At 31.0% G+C, this 27,817-nt stretch overlaps 1 protein-coding gene across 1 annotated transcript; it reads right to left on the reverse strand.

Moving 5' to 3' along the window:
* Positions 1-329: 329 nt before the first annotated feature.
* LOC134705278 (uncharacterized) lies at positions 330-27,609 on the reverse strand. The gene is made up of 4 exons (XM_063564029.1): positions 27,464-27,609; positions 7,059-7,373; positions 4,374-4,775; positions 330-960 (listed from the first exon to the last, which is right to left on the reverse strand). The coding sequence occupies exons 2-4, from the start codon at positions 7,366-7,368 to the stop codon at positions 836-838; spliced, it is 837 nt and encodes a 278-aa protein (XP_063420099.1). The 5' UTR covers positions 7,369-7,373; positions 27,464-27,609; the 3' UTR covers positions 330-835.
* Between the last annotated feature and the right edge of the window lie 208 nt (positions 27,610-27,817).

Raw genomic sequence — 27,817 nt, forward strand, 5'->3', positions numbered from 1 at the left:
ATAATCCCATGTGACAAGAAATATCCCATGGGACAACAATTATCCCATGGGACCAAAAAAAATCCCATGGGATTTAACCAAAATCCCATGGGATAATGGTAAATCCCATGGGATTTTGCCCTGTCCCATGGGATATTGAAAATCCCATGTATTTATAAATCAAATAGCAAAATAAATATAATAGAAACAGTAGAAAACCAATGAAGTTATTGAATCCCATGTAATTCCGCACATTTTGGTTATATACATGATACTGTAGCTCTTGTTTGAGGCGGCGGCGGATTTGCAAATGAGTGCTTTGCAAATTAAAAGTGTCCAGTGTTTATTATAAAATGGAATGAAATTGATGGCATTTAGATTAATAAAAATAATCGAAAAGATTTGCACACTATCGCTTATGTCAATTGAAAAAGCGCGCTAAATCTCGCTAAGGTCATTTAAAAAAGTGCTAAATCCAGTTAGACAGCCGCTTATATCAAATATCATCTTAATGAGACAATTACTTACAAGAGACGAAATGACGTTGATATTAGCAACGTTTGGCCACCATGTGACCTTCATTGATGAACAAAAACCAATACCACATAGGAAGCTATGTCTGATGGTTGAAAACATTATGTAAATAAAAAATAGCAACCCAACAACACTAAAACAAAACTGAAAGAATAAACATACGACAAAAATGTCCCGTAATGTCTTATAGCCGTGAAATCTAGCATACCACTTTTTATATAGATGTTCAAACTTAAAAAGCTTACAAATTGCTGGTATTCCCTTCATATTATTTTTAACAACTATGTCAACAGACATAAAGTAAGCTATCAATGCTCTACTTTTACACTGCCGATTGTTGTATATCAGCTGCCAAAACCCAGAAAACTCGTTCTTCCTGTGGTGGCTTTTCTCTTTTTGAACGTTTTGACTGTTTAACTGAACGTTTAGATTCTGTTCGTTCTACCTCTGAAACAACACAGAGATTACATTATTAAATATTACGATTAAAACTGCCCTAATACTACCAAAACGGCATGTGTCATACTGGTGACGTCGTCCTGGTCATATAAATCATGTGATCTATATTGCTTTTCGGCCCAGTCCAATATTTCCAATACGGACTGGCAATGAATTCTGAATTACTTGTAATTATATAATAGTTCTTGAAAAACTGGTCATTATCGTGAAATATGGACTGCCCACAGGACAGTGGTATTGACTAAGATAGTGATAAGGACTGAGCCGAAGGCGAGGTCATTATCGCTGTCGCAGTCAATATCACTATCCCAAGGGCAGTCCATGTATCACGATAATGACCAGTTTTTTCAAGAACTATTATTTTTATTTCATTGAGAAACCATGTTTTGGAAAATTCTCATAAATTCAAAACGCCTAAAGCGAACTCGAGTAGTTGTACGATTTCTATAGCAAAGAGTGAAGACCAGTCGTAGTAATACTGCCATTCATTTTAGTGCAACTTTTCAGTATATAAATTTTTAATTAAGTTCTCTTTAATTTTACCATTAACGAAAAAATGTAATAAACAATTCAACAACTCTTAAAATGCCATATTAAAAACAGGAATATGTTTTATAAAAGGTCCATCTTTCTAAAGAGAGAAACCACGCCCCACTGGTCATTAACAGAGAAACCACACCCCAACAGTCATTATCAAACGGAAACCACGCCCCAACGGTCATTATCAGACGTAAACCACGCCCCATCGGTCCATATCATGTAAAAGTTCATTTACGACCGGTTTTCTGGTCCGTATTGATCTGTTAATGACCGATGGAATTTATAACTGAAGATTAATGAATGTCATGTGACCCCTTTTTATCCAATAAGAGAATCTTATTCTCAACCGATATGAAATACACATATATTGTGCATGTAATTCAGGATTCATTGCCAGTCCGTATATTGAAAATATTGGCCCTATATTCACACCATTGCTAGCCCATATTGGAAATATTGGCCCTATATTCACATTTGATATATGAAATACAGCATTCAGAACAAGTCTGTATGGAAAAAGTTGGATTATTAAATAAAAGTGTTGTGAACTGACTGTTTCTGTTTTGGTACTGGTATAGATTCTCAGTCAGCTGTATTGGCCCTCGACCCTAAAATAAACTGTGTGTGTGCAGTAAATATTCAAGAAAAAAATAATTATTGATAATCTAAAATACTATACTTAAATCGACTAATAAAAATATAGTTCAAAGGGTTCATTCTCTATTCGTTCATAAATTTCAGTCTAAAAAAACTTGTAATCATAAAGAGCAATAAGCATACATGTACTTCTATCATTCTATTCTAATTAATTTTCAAAAAACTAGTAAATTCAATTTTTGTTCTTGATCGTTGTATATTTCCAAGATGGTCCATTTAGAACATATATTCCCCGTTGTTGTCTGCTTTCCATCGGTTGTCCAGTAATTGTGAGATGTTGCAATCTCTTATAATTTTGTGTTCTTCACGTTATCCTTTACAAGTATATTTTTTATGTATTATTGCGTCTGCATTTTACGATTAGATTGTCGATCAAACTATGATGGGATCTATCTTTATGACCCGTTAAAGTCGGTAATTTAAATGACGTTCATATTTATTTGTGTTCATTAACATTCAAATCTTAGGTCATCGAAATGTTAAATTTGCAAAGAATTCCGACCAAAAACAAGCGATAAAAAAGGAAAAGGAAGTAACACTACCGTGTGTTTTGTGATTGCTCGCTCCATGTTGAAGGTCATACATGGAATTTTAGATGAAAATCAGTATTCGAAGTAATACTATTTTGGTTTGCATTGTGAAAGTGCGTGTAGGAAAATTGTCAAAACGGGGGTTTTCCTTACTTTTGGAAACAAATTAAATAGAATTTGAAGGGTCAAACCATATAGTACACGAAGAAGACTTAAAAAAATTAAAGCACGTCAAGAATTGTTCAAAAAATATTATCGATTATTACCAAAGTGAATTCAGACAAAATGTTTACGTGTACGGATACACCGGACTTCACCGTATATTCAACTTTTTTTTTTATCAAGGGTGCACAAATGACAACTTTACAGCAGATTCTAAGGGATTCGGAACATGCTGAAACAAGAAAAATCTATGTTAATCCGTCTCCCTAGTTTTGGTTACGTTGCATTTCCTTGTAGAGGTGTTTTTTGTATCATCTAAATGTTTGTGGTTTTAACACACTTAGACAATTCTTTAAACGCTTATATAATGTATAACATGTATTGAATGAGGTTAAGATTCTTCTGTAGAGAACATAAAAAGCCTGACAGACCTCACAATACTGCGGTTGATGAAGACGTGTGTAACCGATTTCAGTGCGCATGACGCTTTAGTGAAAAATGCTTTATCATTAACAACATCCGTCAGATCTTGAGTCGGCGATAAAAGTGCAGTGTAATATTACGCGGTTGCACTTTTACATATATGTTAACCACATATATGTACATGTAGTATGTTATGTTAACATCACAATTGTTTTAATTCACGTAATTTTCATTAATAATGGTTTATTAATTTCAAATGAGAAACGTGATGGAAAAACTCAATGTATCACTGTGATGATGCACTTTTGAATTTTGACAATATGTATCAACATCTGTGTTGAATGGTGTCTGCACGTGCATAGAACATGACAATATATTTTCGATTGCATGTCCACATATCCTTTATCAATTATTTTTAATTCTGAGGTTTCGAGCAACATTGTTTTACTTCAACTAAAGACTTACCCGCAAAGTCGCAAAGTGGAAAGGGATTAACATAAGTTGCAAATATATATAAAAACAAAAGAGAAGAAGATGTGGTATGATTGCCTATTGAGACAACTGTCCACAAGTTGTTTCCAAATCCACTATAAAACAAATATGTTTAAACTAACTAGTAAAGACTTTAAGTATATATCAGTACAATAAGATGTTTTAAATTAGTTTTATTAAATTTGTCCGCCAAAACACAAACTTGTCAATGAAAATTGAGTTTTAATAAGTATTAATTGTAGGACAATCGATTTTATAACTTTAAAAACGACTTCATTTGTCTTATGAACGTAAATGTTCCTCGAGTTAATATTAAGACGAGTTGATGTTATCATCATAACAAAAGCTTGTTAAAGACCTTTAATATCGATACAAAATTATCAATATTACTGGGTTAAACTCTTTTCATTTATAAATATGATTATATATGAAAGAAAAATTCAAAGGGGGTAGGTAGTAAGAATGGTTTCAATAGGAGGCGGATAATAAGATTAAGACTCGGGACTCTAACTACACAACATTTATAGGTATCAAATATACGTATCATAGGGTGTGTCGGTCTCTTTCTAAGAACTCTCTAATAAAATATAAACTTACTATGTGGAGGGGGAAATACTTCATTATCGTTACTATGAATAAAGCTGCGAGCATAATAAATGGACGGTAAATTTCGTTCGTTGGACGGTGGACTGCTTCTCGTATAATCTGTCCATAAATGATTTTCTATCACCGGAAGTCGTCTTGGCGACGAAGGCGTTGCAATTTCAATGCTATTACCAGAGTCTTTGTTGTGATATGTGGCTCCATATAAATTAAATCTTGATCGCTTTTTTTTCTTCTTTTTCTCTCTATGTTTTGTCTCTGTTTCAATATAACCAGTCTGTTCATAATAGGCATTAATGCCTGTTTTAATTTCGTGCTCATATACTCCATGATTATTATAATATTTATCTGACAAGTGTCTGTCTGGTGAGTCCTCCTTCTCTTCATATAATGTAGCTAGTAAAAATAAAATTATTTTGTTAATTTTTCGAAATTCAAAGACAAACGATGAAGAATATAACAAGTTGACAGCAATAAGTCAATAAAAGAAAGACAAAACATGGTAATCCCATTTATACGCAGATAAATTAGTGTCTAAAATACTACACAGAAAACTGAAGAGTGAGCATTGCGAACCCAACTAAAACTCTATATGAACTGAGGTGTTCCGAAAGTGTAAGTCATTCTGTCAGCAAGTTGTGATTTTTTTTAATACGTCACGGCGGTACAATCTAACCATTAACGTCATCAACGAGAAGGAAAACTTCAAAGACGAAACTATGGCTACTGTTGGTCATCTTTGATACAGGATTCTTACAATGGCAACAAAAAAACCAACAATCATGAACATTTACATTCAAGTTTCGAAAAGCTGATTTATTTTGTTGTAAAACATTGCTAAGAATAAAATGAAATGTATGGAAATAGACATGCTTTCCGACTTGAATATTTTGACCGATCTTCATATGTCTTATGTCATTTTTGTTTGTTAGGAGTTATCGTAAGCAGTCGCGGATCCAGCCAAAAAGGGGGGTCCCAACCCAGAGTAAAAGGGGGGGGGGTCCAAGTATATGCTCCAATTCAAGTGCATTGATCGGCCAAAAAAAAGGGGGGTTCCAACTAAAACATATTGTATCTTTTTGTGATTTCCCATTTGATATCAATTAAGTGAAAAATGTAATTTTCGTTGGACAAAGTGAAATAACTCAAAACTTATCGGTTATATTATGGTTTATATAGTTGTTTCTGGAAGCTGTGACATGTGTATATCAAGCTAGGGTGTTTTAAGGATGCTAGAGACACCAATCCAATTGGAAAATTAAGTTAATCAAAGATACATTTTACAACGGGGTTCTTGATTTCGTTAAAATTCTTAGAAAAAAAAAGTCATAATTAAGCTAAAAGAAATAAAAAAAATTGATAAAGAATATGCTTCAATACAGAAATATTTTTCGCGCATTTTATTATTCAATTTGGTATTTTTTTGTCTGCTTTTTAAAACGACACAAACAATAAAAACGATTGAGATCAACACCAATGGTCAATAGTTTGACATTATGACAAGTTTGATATATCCACGAGGTTACACAATTTGTGTATTTGATTTATTAGGTACAATTTCCAAACAAGAATGTGTCCACAGTAAACGAATACCCACTCGCACTGTCATTTTCTATGTTCAGTGGACCGTGAAATTGGGGTAAAACTCTAATTTTGCATACAAATTAGAAAGATCATATCATAGGAACATGTGTACTATCTTTCAAGTTGATTGGACTTCAATGTTTCATCAAAACTACCTTGACCAAAAATTTTAACCTGACTGAGCGGGACAGACGGACAAATAACGGACGAACGGACACACAGGCCGGATACAATAATGCCCCTCTACTTTCGTAGTTGGGGCATACAGAGGACAGAACTATATTGTTAAAGAAAATCGCTGATGAGGATATCCTATCATGTCATGCTCATAAATATGTACTATTGTTTATGTAGATCTTAAAACACATCATTCATCTTGACTGTGTCAATAAGTGGAACAAAACAAAGTAAATAGAAAAATAATATAATAATTATACAAATAAATTCAAAACAAATTCTACAACAGTACACTAGACAAAACAAAAATACAATTACAATAATAATAAATAATAGCATTTTTAAATTTCTTGCGGTTTCAGAGAACTAAAACAATCTAGCAAGGTCATCTGTACCTCAGGCAACTTTTCTTCAGCATGTGAAACATAACGAGGACAAGGTGTTTGAATGTCTTTACAAAGTACATTGTCATAACTCTAAACAAAACGATACAAACCACAAATTATAATTCGTTATTAACAGAAGGTCTAAATTTGTACCAATAAGGAAAATATTTAAGCGTAGAGTTCTCATAACCTAGTTTGCACTTTTAAATACTATAAATTGCATTTCGAAAAAAATATCATACATGTAATCTATCGGTCCTGGTAGAAAATTTAAAGATTTTCGGTCATATTTAAGCTAAATAACCCCTCCCCTTTAAATAAATAAAAAAAATATATATAAAAACACAATAATTTCAAAAAGAAAATAAAAAAATTGAAAATAAATAAATATAAAAACACAATAAATTCAAATAGAAAATTCAAAGTAGAAGAAACAAACTGGAATGAGATATGAAATCAAATATTTGACGCAAAGTAGTAAATCGTTAATTGATAAGAATTTAGATAAATTTTGTGTAATTAAAATACATACCACACGGGTTTAAGTTTTTTACTTGGTTGATATGTCTAAAATAAGGCCCAATATTAGGAAAATTAGAAGAACTTAATGACGCCATTAAATCTTCCCATCTTGCACCATGTGTATTGCATCTTATAGCACCAATTCTAGGTCTTTTAATTGCTAAGTTAACTTCCATATACTCTTGCTGGAGCTGACGAATAAACACTTTTCTTTTATGAAATTTCCAGAATGAGCACAGGAGGGTTATAAGCATACCAATGGCAACTAAACCGGACGGAATCCAATATAAAAGGGCCTTATCTGGCGGCAGGTCGTGCATCTTACCTGAAAAATTACAAACATAAAATAATTCAATAAGGAAATGAAAAACACGATGAGTATTAAATCAAACAAATTTAAGTAGGTAATTTAAAAAGCAGAAGATCGTCTGAGAACAGAGAATGGAAACCCGTAATTTATATAAAAAACGAAGTTGAAAACAACTCGTTATATAAATGTTATGCGTCCGAAACCCTTTCTGGATTTACCTTCATCAGGAACGCTCAAAGCCAAATATTTGAACGCCAAGGATTTATAAGAACCGATTTTGTGTTAAAGTTTTATCAAGAGGTAACAACCCGACCAAAAAGAGAAACAGTCCATATACTGGATCGTTCAAATAATCTTTTAAAATGAAAGTAGAATAGATACTTACATATATTTATTTCCATACTAGCTATATAACAGAATATTATTAAGTATTTTTAAACTATAAAGCATGATATATAACTTATTCATTGCATTAGCACCAAAAAAAGCAGTTTTAAATTTTTTTTGAGACCGCTACTGTTTGAGTAAATATATTACGTAGTTGTTTGGGCAGTAACGTAAAAAAGGGAAAAAAAATAATAGGCACGTAAATAAACTCAGCATATAAACCAAGATAACATTTTATATTTACGCCAGACGCGTATGTAAAAGAAAATAGAAAACGCCTCATACCCAGACATTAACATTTTTCATTAAAGAAAACGGCACGTTTTGGCTATCCATGTGAAAGGATTGCCATTTGACTGATCCTCTATATAATGAAAGCTCTGTGTCATGACATAGATGAAATGTTTAAAAGGTCCCGGATGGAGTTTACAGAAAAGGAAAAATGATGGACCGGGGCTAAAGTCGGTAAGAGAAAAGATAAAAGTAGTCGAAACATTTAGAAAAGAGAAATGAGGGTGCAAAAATAGATGAACTGAAAAATAGTAAGGTGCAAAAATATAAAGAACAGGAGAGAATAACTGGAGAAAATGAGAAAGAAAAGCCTGAGATAAATGACCTAAAATCCTTTAGTTATATAAATATAGATTCTTACATTGATACCAGTGGATTATCGGATTTATCCAATCGAGATAGTTAAATTATCAATTTTAAAGTCCGAGCCGCATCGGCGAGGACTTTAAAATTTATAATTTAACTATCGAGATTGGATAAATCCGATAATCCACGAGTATCTATGTAAGAATCTGTTTCTCTAATGATTAATAAGACATTTTCTTTTTTTGTTAACCAAAAATCTCCTTCGAGTGCCTTTCACATTGCACGAAGTTGTCAATTTCATCAACACCTGTTATCATATTTTTATTCATTCAGTTAGCTAAAAAGGTCATGACCTTTGAAATCATCCAATGATCTTTTGAGATCACTAGCAACCACACGTTGATTAAATTTTTTTATACAATGGGTTCGGAAAGGGATAAATTTCCATAAAGTTAGAGAAAGGTATATACTGTAAATATCTTATCAGTTTATGTAACCATGTCGTTTATAAAATGGAAATCTATATTCGTGGCAGTGGTTATATACAATGTAATTGATAAAGATATTGATTATCATAGAAATTTCTCAATAGACAAATAAGTCTTTGGGTTTTTATAGCTAATAATTGAAAGAGACAACAGGTAACTTCCTTAGAGACGAATCTTAACAAACCGAGCCATTTTAACATCAATAGAAATATACACCGGTGAAATATACCATTATCGGATTTTATCCGTTATTGGCAATTTTTCATGGGTTACGTAATTCTTTAACGTTCATTTACAGTTTTACTAAGAAATGAGAAATTAAGTAAAAAATGAATGATTGGAAATAGAAAGAAAATAAATTAAATGTTAGATTTTATCTAATAGATGCAATTTGTCATGGGTTATATAAGTCTTTAACGTTCATTTACTATTTTATTAAGAAATGAGCTTTGAGCAAAAGATTGAAAGAAAAAAAATCAAATGTTCATCTGAAGGGAACATTCATTATCCTCGGCAATAAATTGTTATAGAAGAGGAATGTTAAATGAATGTACTATCCTAATTAAAATCGAATACATTTTTCTTAAATGTAAATATATATACAAATCAAAATAAGTTTAAATGTTTAAATAACAACTTTCTCTAATCTTGTGCTATTTTCACATTTCCTGACCGGTGTGAAAATGTTTCTCCTCACTAGTGAAAAATCTGTTCTCGGCAAATGATTAGTTGAAATTTAATTGTGACGTAAATTGTCTAGTTTTCTTCTGAGTTTTTCTTATTGTGACGTCATAAAAAATGGCGATCATGCCTGATGACGTCACATCAAAGGTAAACAACTTTCCTCAAATCTTTGAAAAGGAAGGATAAAAGTCATAAGAGAAATAGATTCCACCACTGTAACTTGTGTATTACTATTTTTCTCAACTCTCAACAGTTAAATTATCCAAAAAGCTCGACAAGCCTCGCGCTTTAAGTATTTGAATAAAACTGTCCCAAGTGGGGAAATATCGTAATATTATACACTTGTTGCAGTTGTGGAATCTTTTAGTCTGATTCATTCACGGAAAGATTGATAAAAAAAAATTCAGTTTTAAGTGAGAAGAGCAACGTAGAAAAAAAACGACAGTGTAGATGTTTGATTTTTGACATCGTGTGCAGTTCCTTCAACCAACATAGTAATAAATCTCAAGACTTTACACCGTTTTTCTATTTCATATGTTTGAAAGTGTGTTGCCTATAACTTAGATGTGTTGCCTATAACTTAGATGTGTTGCCTATAACTAAGATGTGTTGCCTATAACTAAGATTATTACTAACAGTGTTTCGGGAATTTTTTGCTCATACTGTTAAAGCATGGATCCCTTTTCCAAAGTCTCCCATCTTTTGCCTTGGTTTAGCAAGTAATTCTTTTCTATTTTTGTTATGTTTATACGATATGATAAGCACTAGGGCGAAGATTTCACTGCATTGTTGGTCTTTTTGCATATGGTTCTAATGTTTTCCTATACTTTTACTAAATTCAAGGTTGAATTTAGAAACACAGGTAGCGTTTGTACTAACATACTACGAACGTCAAACAGTAGGCGCATTTTAAGCGAGTGCATAGTTTGTCAAAATTAATGTTAACTTTGCAAACGTATGTAAAAAAACAAATGATCAAAACATGAGCGTGCTAAGCCGTTTGTATCGTTTGTGTTAGAAAGACATCCACTTTTATCTTCTGCTAACTTTTGAATTTTCCTTATAGTTCGGTATTTTTGTTATTTTACTTTATACATTAACTTTGTATTAATCTTAAGGTCAAGGAACTGTTACAGTAAATGGGCTATGTCGCAGATTTTGCTAAAAATTTGCATACAATCTTGGCTCGTTGAACTACAACTGAAAATCGAAAAAATAATTCATTTATCTCTTTTATTATCTGAAAAATTGCAGATTGATTTCATTTATTAGGGGTGAATATTTGTAAAGAAAGCACATAAAATCGGCAAAAAACCTTCTAAAATTTGTCTTAAAATCGCCAAATCTCTAATTCTACTCCCTAGATTTTTCTTAAAAAACTATATATTGTTGACACATAAATTTCTGTTTTAATGATATAAAATAATCATAGGGTCACCGACTTCGTTTTTTGTCTAATAATCAATTTGTTACCTTGTTGGTAGTGAAAAACGTCAAAAATCAACGTTTTACGGCCTGCAACGCGATAACGTTAGTATACGATTATTTCGACGTTTTGTTGGATTTTTTCACAAAGAACGCAACTTTGAATGATGTATACCGTAAAAACGAAGTCGGTGACCCTATCTTTATTTTGCATCATTATAACGGAAATTTATGTACCAACAACATATAGTTTTTTAAGAAAAATCTATGGAGTAGAATTAGAAATTTGGCGATTTTAAGACAAATTTTTGAAGGGTTTTCGCCGATTTTATGTGCTTTCTATACACATGTTAACCCATTTTGTAAGAATTCAATCAGTAATATTTCAAATAATAATTGAGATAATGCATTATTTTTTCGATTTTCAGTTTAAGTTTATCGATAAATAAAGGCAACAGTAGTATACCGCTGTTCAAAACTCATAAATCCATGGAAAAAAAACAAAATCGGGGCAACAAACCAAAACTGAGGGAAAAGCATTAAATATAAGAGGAGAACAACGACACAACACCGAAACGCAACAGCACACATAAACGGACCAAGCAACAGACAATACACCACGAGAATAACAAATATAACATCAAAACCAAATACATGAATATGGGATAGACAAGTATAGTGCCACGTCTTATCTCAAAAATAAGAGAAAACAGAAACGAACAATATTATAACAATGGCCATCTTCCTGACTTGGTACAGGACACTTTTAAAGGGGAATAAAAGTGGTGGGTTGAACCTGGTTTTAAGGCATGTCAAACCTCACACTTTAATGGCACAGTTAAATATAACATTGAAATGAAAACAAAAATTTACAGGACTACAATACAAATAAAAAGCAGAACATATTAGACAAAGAACAGCATGATTAATAGATAACAAAAAGCATCAGGTTTAAAATTCAATACGCCAAAAACGCGTCTAGTCCACACGAGACTCACCAGTGACGAAAAAAATACCAAATTGTACAGCACTGAAGATCAAAAGTTGAAAAGGTTTTGCCAAATACGGCATTGTTTGTATGCCCAGGATAAGAACATTCATATTATATAAAACAATTCACACTATTGCAAACAGTAAATTTTAACAAATGAATATGAAAGAGATATACATAATGAAACTGAAGTAAAAACTAATTACAGAAAACTAAACCCGAATACATAACGCCCAGATATACAAGATCGAAAGTGAAAAAAGTACAAAGTTGTACAGCACTGAAGATCAAAAGTTGAAAAGGTTTTGTTAAATACGGCATTGTATTATGCCCGGGATAAGAACACTATTATATAGAACGATTCATGCTATTGCAAACAGTAAATTTTAACAAATGAATGTAAAAGATATATTCATAATGAAACTAAAGTATTAACTTATTTCAGAAAACTAAACCCGAATACATGATGCTAAGTTCAATACAGCATAGACACACCAGAATCAGTCCAGGCGTTAACGCAATTAAAAATATGACGTCACATACGATGGCGAAAAGGCAAACGTTATGCTACATTTGAATTTATAAAATTTAGAAACAGCATGACGTCACACATGAATCCTGGTACTTTTGATAACTATGAAAAACTATAATTTAAAAGTGAGCTAGAATTAGGATTGCTTTAAGATTATATTAAAACTAAATACTGATAATTCATTAAAACAAAATGCATATTGCAATACTTATTAATAGCAATTAACTGTAATATATATATGTCCAGTTTGTTATGAATCCAACTTCAAACGTAATTAATCGTACAAAATTAAATATAATTAATAAAGGCGGTGATTAATTTTTCTATCCGTAACACCTAAATATAATAAAAAGACGTCAACACATTTGACAAAATGAGAAGATGAGAATTACAAATATAACATTAAACATATAAACTAAATACATGAATTTGGGATAAACAAGTACAGAAACACGTCTTATAGTAATACGAATTCACATACAGCAAAACAGTCACAATCGGGAATAAGTCACGTTTGGTAATTAAAAGATAAGACGACATAATGACAAACCACAATCTACCATGTGGTAAAAATGTCCTTAGCTAGTTTGGTTAAAGAGACATCATATGGATCCACCAATTCGTGATGGTGTCCATAAAATTTACGAAGTGTCAATTTTAATCTGTCCTCCTCATAACTTTTTTGGAGCAGTTTCTGCGTAAGGAGCACACTCCTGTATATGAAGTCCGTATAGTGTGAACAAGCACGTGAATAACGTATCAATTGTGATATGTAAACACCATACGAAGGGGCAGAGGGTATGTTACTGCTAAGAAATGGGAAATTGATAATTGGGAAGTTGAAATCGTCCCGTTTATCATTGATTTTCGTGTGAAGTCGTCCATCTACGTCAATATTTAGGAAAAGATCAAGGTATGAAGCAGTCCTTCTAGTTTCAGTAGTATCCTTAATTTCAAGTTCACTAGGATATATGAGATGTAAGTATTGGCTGAAGTATGGGTTGTTCAATGATAAAACATCATCAATATATCGGAAAGTAAAATTAAAGAATTTCGCAAGGTGCTTTTTCTTTTTGTCTTTTAGAAGGTTCTGAATAAATTCTGCTTCATACGAATACAAAAACAAATCAGCCAGCAGGGGTGCACAATGAGTACCCATTGGAATACCGACTGTCTGTTGAAATATAAATCCTCCAAACTCAACAAATATATTGTCGATCAAAAAGTCCAGCATTTTAATAATATCATCTTCAGTATATTTTCTGGAAGATTCAGTGTGATTCTTTACAAAATATGAATTATTATATCCCAAAACAAGAAATTTGTATCTATCGAGCCAGAGTTGTATGCCAAATAAAAAAAAAATCTGTGACATAGCCCATTTACTGTAACTTGACCTTAAGTCATTGACCCCATTTTCAATACCTTTTCAACCAACTTTATCCTATGAATGTGTACCGATTTAAATTTTGTTTGTTAAAAGTAAAATCACAGAAAAAAAGCACACTTTAATTAAAACTTTATTTGCTATTATCGACTAAAAAGTCCATGCATGATATTTATAACATGTTTTGTTTTGTGAAAACTATACCGAAGTCCGAGGAAATTTAAAAACGGAAAGTCTCTAATCAAACGGCAATGTAAAAAGCTCAATCACTTAAAACGAATGGATAACACCTGTCATATGTATACCTGACTTATACAGGGATTTTTATATAGAAAATGGTGGATTAAAAACAAAACAAACAGACATAATAGGTAAACTGTTAAAAAAAGGAGTACAACAGTCAACATTGTGTCATAATCTTAATCACTACAAAAACAAACTGATATGTAAGGGGACGACCATTTGATATTCTGGAGGGGGGGGGGGGGGGGCAGGAGGATTTGTTTTTGATCGGTTATTTATTTTTGTAAACTGAGAGGACAGATTATTCATTTTCTGCACTATTGAAGCAAGATTTTTCATTTTCATTAAAGCAAGGGACTGATTATTTATTTTCACAACTCTATTTATGATATTCAAAAAAATACATTTTTTTTCTTAAATATTTGTTAATTATGAATAATACATGTATAGTCAGTCATTATGTACCATTTAATCAGAAAAGATCATTATCCCCTGCAGAAATTTTAAGATTCAAGATTTCATTCATAACCCCAGACACATACTTGTGTACAATAGGACAATACAATATACAAACATTTTAAGATGATACATAGAGAGACAGGACAAACGAAACACAAATACATAGAACTAAGTATATAATAAAAGACAACAGCATAATTGGATTAAGTATTTTATAATTTTCTTCACAAAATGAATCATTTATATTCCCAAGCAAAATACATGTATTGCATACATACATACATACATAGTATGAAAGTTAATTTAGTTTGGTTTTACCTAGCCTCTTTTAAAAGAATTGTGAAACATATTTTGGCGAGCGGAGCGAGGGAATTTGTTTTTGAAGGGTTTTGGAACCGCCGAAGGCCCAAGAAGCTATAGACCTGCTGAGTTTTTTTATTTTCAATACATTGCAAGTCAGGTTATTTATTTTCAAACTACCACAGAACAAACCATTTATTTTTGTGATTATCAAGGCTGAGTTATTTATTTTCAAAATCCTCCTGCCCCCCCCCCCCCCCCCCCCCCAGAATATCAAATGGTCGTCCCCTAACAAAGAAGCACAAAAAGGCATATAGATATAGCATACTTAAAAAAATAAAAATAAAAGACAAGAACACAAAAACATATCATAACACAATAGATGGATGTACAAGTACCGAGCCACGTAAAATGGATATCACCAAAAAGACAAATGAAAGAATACTGAACCATTTTATTTTTAAACATACAAAATACAATTTTGATGATAAAAAACCTCAGAATTGATTGAACACTTTTTGTTTCATCTGAAATGGTGACCTTATCTTTTTCAGCAATGATTTTTAATGACAGTTAATTTGACTCTATTTGAACTTAGAAAAGTGCTATGTTTTGTATTCTTACCGTAGTTATATGAGTAAAAAAAGAGGGTTAGGCTTTCAAAAGATAGTTAGTTGGCGATTGTATGTGGTGAGACTTTAATAAAATATTAAAACTTGAACCCAAAGAACTTAATGAGTACTTTTAAAGCGATACGCGAGTTGGTGTACTAAATCATTAACCTAGTGTCTTTGGTGAATAATTTTATGTGTTTTCATATCGCCTTCTGTTCATATCAATCAATATTTTAGATCAATTCCACCTTAGATAATTTACCAAGAGATCTTCAAAAACAATACATCTTTATATTATTATTGACAATGCCATTTCCGTTCAGATTTATTGCTTGAATATCTTTACATGTAATGCATGGACTTTTTAGTCGATAATAGCAAATAAGGTTTTAATTAAAATCTTCTTTCTTATCCTGTGTTTTCCATTGTGTTAAATATAACGGAATTTGATGAAACTGTCGTACAAAGTGAGAGGTTTAGCGTTATAAAATCAGGTTTAATCCACCATTTTCTACATTTGTAAATGCCTGTACCACATAGCAAGAAATTAATAGTGCTATTTTAATTAATATGCATAATACGTAAATGAGAATTGTACCACGTGATAATAGTTTTAACTCGACTGGCTTGATATCATTAAAATCTTTAAAACACGGATATTATAAGTTGCCCGTCTCATAGTCCTTGTTTATAACCACTCTGATATTTCTGTAAAGTTGTCAGGCGGTCAAAATCAAAACAATGGACGCGAATTTAGTGATTTATTTGCTTTTTTGTGAGTTTATATTTCTGCAAATAGGAGCATTTTCACTTTACAAGCGAACCTAGAGTTCAACGACTACATCTACAAGTTTGGACTTGCTTATTCTTTGGACATTCATGTTTCAAATTTTACCCCGGCAACCTGTTTTCCATTGACCTTGTTAGACAATTTTCAACACGAAGTTTTCAAATTTGACATTTCAGCCATTTTTGCCAGTATTTTATACTGCAATGATAAAAGCCTCTCGCTTCAAATTTTAAAATAGCTCAGGAACCTTGATTTTTGCAACAACAGTCATTATGTTTCGTTTAAATGGTGTATATTGCTGTGAATATTTATGTTCTGCCCCGGCAACCTGATCCATCACTTAAATTAAAGTTAAAAGAGGCATTTTTTTAATATAATGTCCATGACCCGTATTCGATTTAATTAGTATAATATTCAAATTAGAAAAGGGGTGTTGATTTCTGGATATGAAGTCGGGAATATGACAGTTGTTGTCCATTCGTTTGTCATGTGTTTTGTCATTTAATTTTGCCATGTGATTATGGACTTTCCGATTTGATTTCCTCTGGGTTCAGTTTATTTTGTGATTTTACTTTTTAGAAATAGAAAGCAAGAGCACTACAAAAGACGTAATACATATAAACCGATCAGACTGGTTTATCACAGCTTTCTTTCTTAAGATATAATGACAAATAAATAAATTGACATTTCGTTATAAAAGGCCATTACTTGACAAATATGAAACAATTCAACTGAGAAAAGTAACAGCCAAAATCAATCTATGAAAAAAAAACAAGTATGAAAAGACATAACCCACTGACAACCACTTAACTACTTGAGACAATGTGTGAGGTGGTGTGTGTGTGGGGGGGGGGGGGGGGGGGGGGGAGGGGATACGTACAATGGCACAATTGAGGTCGAGATAGACATGTAAGATGAAGCTATTTTATTCAACCGAATACATTTTTATATTAAAGAGGCTTTATACTTCGAACTTATTGCAACTCACTTATAAGAAAAACAATAAGTTTAAAACAGAAAATGCAACCCAGAATATCCAATATGTTTATTTTTTTTCATTTGTTTAAGACATGAAATAGCTCTGATTATTTTAACAGCAAGTCCATAAATGAGTTATCGTCAAAGATGAATGAATGTTTAAACTTAATAATCAACTTTAAAATGGTTTTCCCTTTAATCAAGAGATTGCTACATCTCATAACATAGCTGCATTTTAAAAGTAATTGCTGTTCATCTTTTGTTCTTTGAGCTTTCAAGACGCGAATAAACTTGGTTGATAGTGATTATAATGCGAAAACTAAATTCTTAGAATATATAATAAAGTGTCTACCTTTGGCTTAAGCGTGACAACTTTCACTCTAGACAAATATCTTACAAGTCAAATCAATATCATCAGCCTTACGTTTTCTTTGATATTTTTAATGAAATTTTAGGGATTAGTGATTAATTCAATTTAATATGATAGTTAGTCACTGGTGGAATTGGATATGAAAATGAAGGAGATACACACTGAACTCACAAAACATAACAAACCAGTACGTTTATTATCAAATGACTATGAATCCTTAGCCAAAGTTACGACTTTAATAAACACCATTTTAATAAACATAATTCTTTAACTGATAACTGTGATTATATCAAACAAAAAAATATGATTTTTCTCCCTTGATATGTGTAGATTTTGTTTCTTCCAGCGGACACAAATAAATGTCTCTCTTGTGAAACCTAGTTTATCTGCGTATATGTTCAAGATCCAACTTGTCTCTTTACAAAACTTAGTTAAACTGCAAACATGTCCAAGTTACAACGTTATCAGATCTAAGTCAATCATATTAAAAACAATATACCAAGGGGAAAGGAAATTGGATAGTGGGTGGGCTGTCAATAAAATATCAATAGAAAATTTAGTCGTCAAGGAAAAAGAAACCCAAAGGGACTAACAGTGAAAGACTAAAAAATGTCCATAAAAAACTAAAACATAAGATTGGGCATTAATTTTTTCTCATAGTACGTAAGTATAGTATTTCTTTTGTTACACGCATGTTATATGTCCGAGTGATCAAAGAAAGAATTTAAGGATGTACACCTCAGAGGAGCAAAACATTTCTAGAAATAAATTTTCTTTCTTAATCTGATTTTGGAGTTTATAAGACTGTTAAAGAATAATTGACGAAGACAAAAACATATGGTGGTGCACTTTTTTTTTTAGCTACGGCCCTTTGAAAGTACCCAATTATGATGATTCTCCTATTTTTCATGAATTTGTACCTATATTTGGGGTATTATCGTAAAAAAAAAAATCACACTTCAACAATTAAACTTTTTTTTTTTTATCTATAATACTAAAATTACGAAGTCCAATTTTTCAGCCGTCATCACGTAAAAACGACGAATCAAAGAATTCAACTTTATATATCACTAATATAGTACAAAGGTGTAGATTGAAAATTACACCACTCCAGGCCCTTTTGTTTTCCACGTTATTAATATTGCCAATAATTAAGAAGTTCCGGGTCGAGTCCGATACCGATACCAATAGTATATTCACCTGTTACCTATTACCTTATCTGTACGTTCCGCATCTGACAGGCGCACCACCAAACGGTGTATTCAGGGTTAATATGCTATATACACGGGTCATAAGCACAGGGTTGACACTACTAAATTGTCAAATAGCTACCTATTGTAGTATTTTAATCAGTAAGACTTTCTAAGATAACAAGACTAAAAATGAGGAACAGTTTTCAATTTGTTAGTGAGCATACATGACGTAAAACAGCGAATCAAAGAATTCATCTTTATTTATAACTAATATAGGACAATGTTGTTGATAAAGAAATACTCCATTCCAGGACCTTTTGTTTTCCAAATAATTAATATTACCAATAATTGATAAGTTCCAGTTCGACGGGTTTAAACAGAAAGATTTGAAAGCAGAGAAAAACTGTGTATCTTATAATCGGCATGACTTTATCAGATGACCATACTAATACTAAAATAAGGCTTGCGCATAGTTATATACCTTAATTCAGTCACGGACCCACGATATCACGGGTGTGTTCTAGTACTTTCTATAAAGATGAAGTGGACCAATATGAATAATTTTAAATGAGAAAAACTGTAGGTAGGTGTTAATATAAAAAAAGTTTTTATCATATATGGTCGATGCCTCTGCTGGTGGACTGTTAGTCCCCGAGGGTATCACCAGCCCAGTAGCCAGTACTTCGGTACCAACAGGAAAATACGTTTTTTTTGTGTTCTTAAAATTTGCTGTTAAAACCATTAGAAATTATTATAAATTAAGGAATGTAGCTCCCTCGTGCAAAGCTCTGATTATTTTCACGGTTTTGGCTTTACTTTTTGGACCTTTTTGATTATAGCTCTTCATCTTTTATATAAGCTTTGGATTTCAAATATTTTGGCCACGAGCATCACTGAAGAGACATGTATTGTCGAAATGTGCAACTGGTGCAGGAAAATTGGTACCATTAATGTTATTGATGCTTTTTTGTGACAAATTTACAACGCAGTCAATTTGTAAATTTTTGATTTTTTTTTTAGTTTTAAGAACAAAATGCATATTTTAAAAACTTTTTGTTATAAATGATTGAAAAATGCATATCTAAGAAATTTGAAAAGAAAAAAAGGATAGATGTGCATGCTTCTGGTAAAATCATTTCTTTTATCCCTCACCAATTTGCTCATTGTAAATATACAATCTTTTCACAGTCTTAAGTTTGATTATAATATTTTTTAAATTCATTGATATTTTCCATTTGTATCACATATTATGGAAATAATTCTAAAGCGAGATATCAACGGGACTGAAACGTCAGAAGAATACATCCTTAAGTTGTAAAAAATTATCCAAACAAATACTTGTAAGGAATAAGTGACATAGACTCTTTAGATAGTTACAATTAGTTGCACATTTCGTATAATCAATTGCAAATACAAATAATAAAAAAAATGAACGAAGACATGTTCGGTAACGTCATAACTCTGAAGGTGATTTTTCAATCTTCTACTTTACAATTGAAGACCGTATTTCGAATTGACAAAAATAAAAAGATTCTATCAGGATAAATTAAATTCTAATAGAAATACCATATTTACTATTCATATTTACAGTGTATATATCTACTATTGGCTATGCAGTATAATACCTACTATATTTTGCTATATTAAATAGAACGTTCACAATTGTTTAAACATATGTCATAATTTGTGGATTAACAATTCACCCTTGTCTATTTGCTGGTCAATGTTTGACGTAGCTGCAAAATTATAAAGAAAATTGGGATGTTCCAGAAGAGTAAACAGACAGTTAAAATAGAAGTTTGTACGTTTCTCAAAAATAACCCATTTAACTATTAACGCTTAAACTGAATATTTGGATTGGAGGACTTTACATTGAAACAATGCTTTATAAATTTTAATTTTCATTTATTTGCTCAATTATTAAAATTGCTCTCCTAGCCAATTTGTTCAACTGTATAAACCTTCATAATAAAGAAACACAAGATAATTTGTTGCAGTAGATTATTATGTCAACCAGTACAATAACTCATATTTTTTGGTGTAGCTATACGTGTTTTTTTAAATGTTTTTTTTTTAAAATGCAACGCATATACAAAGACTTGAATTTGAATACATATAAAATATCTCATTTGTTTCATACATTTATAAAAATATTATATTAAAAAAAAACCAGTTGGTTCAATTTTGGTAAATTAAGCAAAACAAATATTGCTTGTTCATACTTTCAGATCATATTTTTCGACCACATTTGGATCCGTAAGCACGTGACCCGATATCACCACAGTTGGAAACCCATTACATGCGTTCAGTTATTTAATGTGGAATGTCACTGCTGACAACTTGAAAGTAGAGAGCCAGCAGGAAGACTGATTCGGACCCCCACTTGGATGAAACGAAGATTTACATAATTTTGAGTTTTTTTTTTATCCATGACATGAAATCAAACAGACCTAGAAAAATTGTTTTTATACTATTGCATGAGATTCATCTGAATGTAGTTTCTGTCTAATTATATATGGTATTGTGTACACATAAAATGGCAATATTCGGAGATCAAGTGCATGGGTTATTAGATGGCATCTGAACATTTGGCAAATAATGCTGCTTTAACCAAATCATAAAAGATTCACATGCACTAACGCGACACACGCTTTGTTGATAATAATTTAAAAACCTTATTACAGTATACTGTAACTAACTTACCTAAATAATTTTAAAAATGTTTTAAAAAACCCAGAATAAAAATTCAAAATTATACATTGCAAACTTATTTCTTACCTGCAGTTGCAGCATTTTGAGTTGTTTTCTCCATATTAATTCAAAAATGACGATTTTATCCATTTATTTAAGCTTTCCAACAGACTGTAGGCTAATCATTAAGTGAGTCTTGATTTAAAGCAAAAGATTATAGATTCCGGATCATGGTGTTCCGGAAAGATGAAACGTGAGAAGTCTATGAAAAATTATTTTTCCGAAAATCCTTCTGCATGCAGATTGATTTATTGGAGGTTTATCACAGAACAGCAGTCAATGTAAATGCATTATCATGACATACACATGCTAGATTGTATTAAATTTTTCATTTAACTTAAAACATTTGTCGAAACAAAAGTAATTAGACATCCGACTCATATTTTTATAAGACTTTCAATAATGAATTTGGTGCGTGTGCCGTACTGAATTATAAGCCATGTATATTTGATGATTTTTTTAAAACTGTTTGTGATCGCTTATTTCCCTTTGCTTTGACAGTGCAATTAAACACACATTTTGGATGAATTGAACACTGTTCAAATTGGTATATTTGTTGGTTGTTGTCTTACTTTCGTTTACTTTAAAATTATTCAGTCAGTAAGTGCTCTATCATATCATAGAACACAGCAGACAATAAATGGCAGGGAAAAAACATTATGTTTATATAGAAAACAGAAACCGTACCATATTGTTTAACGTTTACCTCATAAATATTCGGAAATGCTAAGGCTACGTCTTGCACAGACATCAAACCTGGATAAACTGCGACTTCTCAACTCCCACAGTATTTTCAAAATTCCCCAATTCCGTAGCTGCATTTGATAATCCGCCACATATAATGACGCTTGCAGTTAAATAGTTCTATCGAGGTTCAATAGTTGGAAACTATTTACCGTTTGAATTGTGCAATGCTTGCAATTTTTAAAATAGTCAAAATATTGTGTACTTATTTTATATAGCAAATGAAAACTGAGGTATAATAAAAAAAAATCACACATTTTCGTCAATGAAGTGTAAAACAATATGAGCAATGATCCTGATTAATTTTAAAAATAATTACAATTTAGTTTTGTGTTTTCAATCTTTAGACTATTTTTTTTCATGTATGTTTTACGCAAATCAGTATATATATCTGTTACAGTTTTGAATACGAAGATATATTTATAATACATAATACATTGTTGAGGGATGTACTCCTGTTTTTGACATTTATATCTATCATATCTTTTTGTTTTGTTCTTACATCGTTGTCAATATAATGGAATTTTAAGCGACTGTCATAGAAGTAAGAAGTTGAGCTAAGTATAAAACCAGGTTTATTCCACCGTTTTTTACATAATAGAATGTCTGTACCAAGTAAAGAATGGGACAGTTGTTATCCATTCGTTTAATGGTTTGAGCTTTTGATTTTGCCATTTGATTATTTAGGTACTTTCCGTTTTAAATTTTACTCTGAGTTCAGTATTTTTGTTATTTTACTTGTTATCTTCATGACATCTTAATTACAAAACAAATCATCATTCTTATTAATATCAGCATATGAAAAGTCAAGTAAAAGTACAAAGATAAACGAAGACAATATTATTTATCTTATAAATAAATGTTCGAAATAATTCTTAAGGTAAAACTTTAAACCTATTTTTTCCATATATTTATAAAGTCGTCTTTTAGAGAAGTGTCGAATGAATATTGGAACTATCATTTAGCTTTATCAAACAAACATCAGTTATTCAAATATGGTATCACTTATATCATTTCTCTTATTTAATTAAAAGTGTGAACAACTTCTAAACTAACATTATATGTAAATCAAATTGATCTACCGTTAGCTATAACACTCGGTGTCAAAACGATATTTACTTAAGAAATTGGTTTAAATATTTTAACTTTATATATGATAAAAAGCGAAAATCACCCAATGTGGAACCACATTAACAATTTTGAATAAAACATCTTGTAACAAAATATCCATTGTGATAAGATTGTGACTCATATCTAGATTTTAAGGATAAAATCTCGAAGTAAGATTGTTTTTCATGCTTTGTAGTTTTGTATTCCATGCACGAAGTTGATTGTTGATAGTGCAGCATTTTTAATATAAATGTATTTTTAGAAGTTTTAGATATATGTAGAGTATAAAAACTATATTCATATATTTTGGCAAAATACTGCTGTCAACATCATATGACTCGAAATGCACATACACACTTTTAACTTGTTTTAACGATGAATTTTTTTATTATATTTGTTTTCACATGATACTTACCTTTTTCAGCATTTAAAGTTGCTTTGTCCATATTACCTCGGATATTTCAATCTTTTAAATCAAAAATCACTCTGATATAAACAAACATAAACGAATTATGAAGCTATACATTTCAGATCAATCATTGTGATTTCAGATGAATAACATGTCGGAAGTCTCGAAATTCCGCAACACTTTGCACAGTTGTATTTCTTTTTTAAATCGACCGTCTCTATCTTTTATCGTTATTTTCACACACAATGGTATTATAGATTATGGAAAACATAATCGTGTCATCGTAAACTTTGCTGTCCTGGTGTCCCAGTAGATAATGTCTTGACCAAACCACAACGGCAAATCAATGAATGTATGTCTTAATTATGATTAGTGAATTGACAATTTTAACAGTGCTGGGTAACATGCAAACAATTCCAAAACAAAACTACATTATACATATAACATTCTATATAAATATATCTCCTAAATTGATATATGTAATTCGTTGAAATTTTAATAAAAATCTTTCCTTTTTTTAATAAAATACCGATACATTAATCTGTAAAATAAAGTTTGAAAAATGCTATTTCAAAGACTTCGATAATATTAATCATCTGAAACGCACTGATCTGGAATAATGATTCTTTTTGTTAAGGTAATGTCTATTTAGGCTATAACAACATGTGATAGAAAGGATAAACATTGAATGCGTACATTGTAATAACCGAACTAATATGAACAAAAGAATTTCAAATGCTTGAAATACTGCTTATTATTTTGAAAAAAGTGAACAATTATTTCCATACAGATGAATATTTTATAAGAAACAAAAACTGTTCAAGAAATAATTCACGAGGGTTTGAATTCAGAATTCATCACATATTAAAACTTAATGCTAGATATTTTACCACCGAGAGGTAGAAAGGGCATGGTATACTATTTTTACGAATAGACTATTAAATTTCGTCTGTTTATACGCATTTATAATAAATAACTTATGTACACAAATATATCCTGCATTTTGTGATGCATAATAATAATGTTCTATCAAATTATAATTTTCAACTCTTATACTAGCCCAGTTTACTCATTTTCGGAATCCTCATACCCCCTCACGTTCCCCTAAAAAAATCAAATGAGCGATCCCTAACTCATAAAATAAACCCAAGCAGTAGATTGTATGAGGGGATACACATGTAGAAGACTGTTACTTAAAGCTCAACTAGAACCAGTCTGATTTAAACCAGTCCAACTATCTACTTGTGTCTTCTGCACTATAACCTACATAAAACAGCTAATTCACTGAACCTTTCCCGTTCTGTGAAACGCGGGTTTACGTTCAGAATGGGTTTTAGATAAAAAAAAAAATTATTTTAGCAAATTATCCCCATCAACATTTTCTTGATTTTTTTATATTTTAGTGTCTTTCTTATTTCCTTATGTACGTCTTATGTTTTGTAATTTAAGTTATTAATAGTTGTCTTTGGAAATTTTTAAACAGATATTCATTTCTACCATGATATAGCTAGCATCTTATGGTGATTTATAGTTATTTAAATTCTCGTTTCTTAGGGCAGTTTTCTCCTTAGAAATCATACAACATCTCCCTTTTTCTATAACTTTCACAATTTATAAAAAAAGATATTTTTCTTTTGACAAAGGCTTACTTTATGGGAACAAGGATGATTGCAGATAACTGCGGTGCGTAAAGTAATATTTTTGTGCGGCCGGGGTTTAAGAGAAGTTGATATTCCATATTTTCATATTTTTACTATCCCCATGTCGAATTAACGAAACAATGCTTTGCAAAATAGTCAAAAGGACCCGAAATAACAAACGTAAAACAACTCGTATAAGAAAACTATGACATGACATAATTGTGCAATGTCAAGATACAGGAGTCGATTGCATGTAGATCCATGAGAGTGCTTATGTATATAGCAAAAATAATAAGTTTGGTATCTATCATGTATCTTTTAAACATATATTTTATTTATCATTGAACAAGTCAAAGTATCGATCTGGCATTTGAAATATAGTGGACAACCAAGTACTAACTTTTAGGTTGGAATTACTTCTATAGTGGCGGACGTTCGACTTCTTTTAAAAGAATTATAGCCCAAGCAAATATTAGATTGATGTAAAATTGACTTATTAGCGTTTCATTTTTTTTATAAAACTTAAGGCCTACTATCTTATAAATTATTTATATTAGTCTACAATAAAAACAAAAATAGTCCCTTGTGCACGCCTTTTTTTTTTTTATAAAACTGTTCTAAAGAACAACAACAAACGTTTTTTTAGTTATTTACCCTGGATAAATATATAAAGGCAACAGAAGTATACCGCTGTTCAAAAGTAAATCGACTCAGAGAAAAACAAATCCGAGTTACAAAACTATATCCGAGGGAAACATATCAACTATAAGCGGAAAACAACGTAACAACAGAAACACTGAAGTGCGACAAAAAAAATGCGTTGGACATTGGAACTCTGTTCTTTTATTTGTACATTTCTTTTTATTATATATTAATATATACTGTTATCATATATGGTCTACTTTGCCCATCAAAGATACCAGGAAGACAACAATGAACAGTTTAAGTTTAATAAATGTATTAATGTTGAGTTGACATGATACAAAAAGAGAAAACAATCATGAAGCATCTAAATTCAACCATGGTATTTTGTTTGTGCCTTCAAAATTTAGTTGTCGACTATACATAATTCATGAACATCTATTCGTGCAAACTAAACTATGTCCTCTTTGTTTGTATGTTTTATATAATTTATATCATTTACCTTATAAGTACGTATGATTAAGGGGGAAAATAAATGTGTAAGACGGATATAAGAAATAATCCATAATTTATTGTTACCAACGGAAATTGGACTTTAAGTACCAACACTTACTTCATCCCATTCACAAGATAATTGAACACTTGGTTTAAATTGCAATATTGATAACAATGAAATCAGATGTATAGGAAACTTATTTTCAAACGTTAAAATCCAATCAATTTAGGTAGATCAAATTGCAGTTTGATAGTATATATTCACTAATTCATATTATTGATTTCAAATTTTCAAGGTTTAAAATAATCAAAATATTAACGAAGTAATTTTTTCCCGGAAGAGCAACGGTACGATAATGCATTTTGTTTTATGATTGTTTCTTTTACGAAACAGTTTTTTATTGTTTTCATTGTGAATAACCGATATGACATTATTTTCAAGTTGTTAAAAGACAACTCAATTTAAGATGACCGAAATTGGCAATATAATGTTATATTTCGTATCACATGTGTCATGTATGTTTCGCTAATGTTGATTGTTTAACCTTAAACCGACAAACAAAGAAATTAACGGTAGAGCTGGTACGGAAAAGAAACCAGCAGATAACGAGTCCGAATCGACAACCTTTTGTATTTCTGTTATTGAAATCTCTGGGTTATATTTTCAACTGTGCTCAATTACAATACACTTATATTTTGCATTTCGTTAACATCCACTTTACAAAAAGGTTTACCAATATATTTACATTTATATTAAAAGGTGATAGTATTAGAGTAAAATAAGATATGTAAAAAAAAGTAATAAAAATAAATCAAAATGACGTGAAAGACATTGACGCATGTCAAACAATATCAAAACAAATAGTTGCAACTCACTTTATGGTCAGAATTTCATGATCCATTCCATTAAGAAATAAATAAGCTCAATAGACTTCTTCGATTTCCAATAAAATGTTCATGAAGTTGTCAAGTTTAGTCTTGATGAAATGATTCAAAATCAAAAATATATTCAATACTTTTGTGGTAAAATGTTAGTATTAGGTAACTTATTGTAGATGCAGTTTAAAGATATCGAATTTCACGAAATATTTTATGAGCAATATAATAGACCATATTCTATGTTTTGGATTCATAATATTGTTACATTCTATATCAAAAGACCTTCAGACTACTAAATCAATAATTCATGTTGTGAGTGGTGACAAATGTATGTTTCCTAGATAAATGATA

The sequence above is a fragment of the Mytilus trossulus genome, chromosome 2 (genome assembly GCF_036588685.1).
Source record: "Mytilus trossulus isolate FHL-02 chromosome 2, PNRI_Mtr1.1.1.hap1, whole genome shotgun sequence".
Taxonomy (NCBI): Eukaryota; Metazoa; Mollusca; class Bivalvia; order Mytilida; family Mytilidae; genus Mytilus; species Mytilus trossulus.

Coding starts and splice junctions, on each gene's coding strand:
- LOC134705278 (XM_063564029.1), bottom strand. CDS start 7,368: ATGCACGACCTGCCGCCAGATAAGGCCCTTTTATATTGGATTCCGTCC. Junction 4,776..7,058: donor AAAAAACTTAAACCCGTGTG/GTATGTATTTTA, acceptor TATTTTTACTAG/CTACATTATATGAAGAGAAG. Junction 961..4,373: donor AGTATTTCCCCCTCCACATA/GTAAGTTTATAT, acceptor GTGTTGTTTCAG/AGGTAGAACGAACAGAATCT.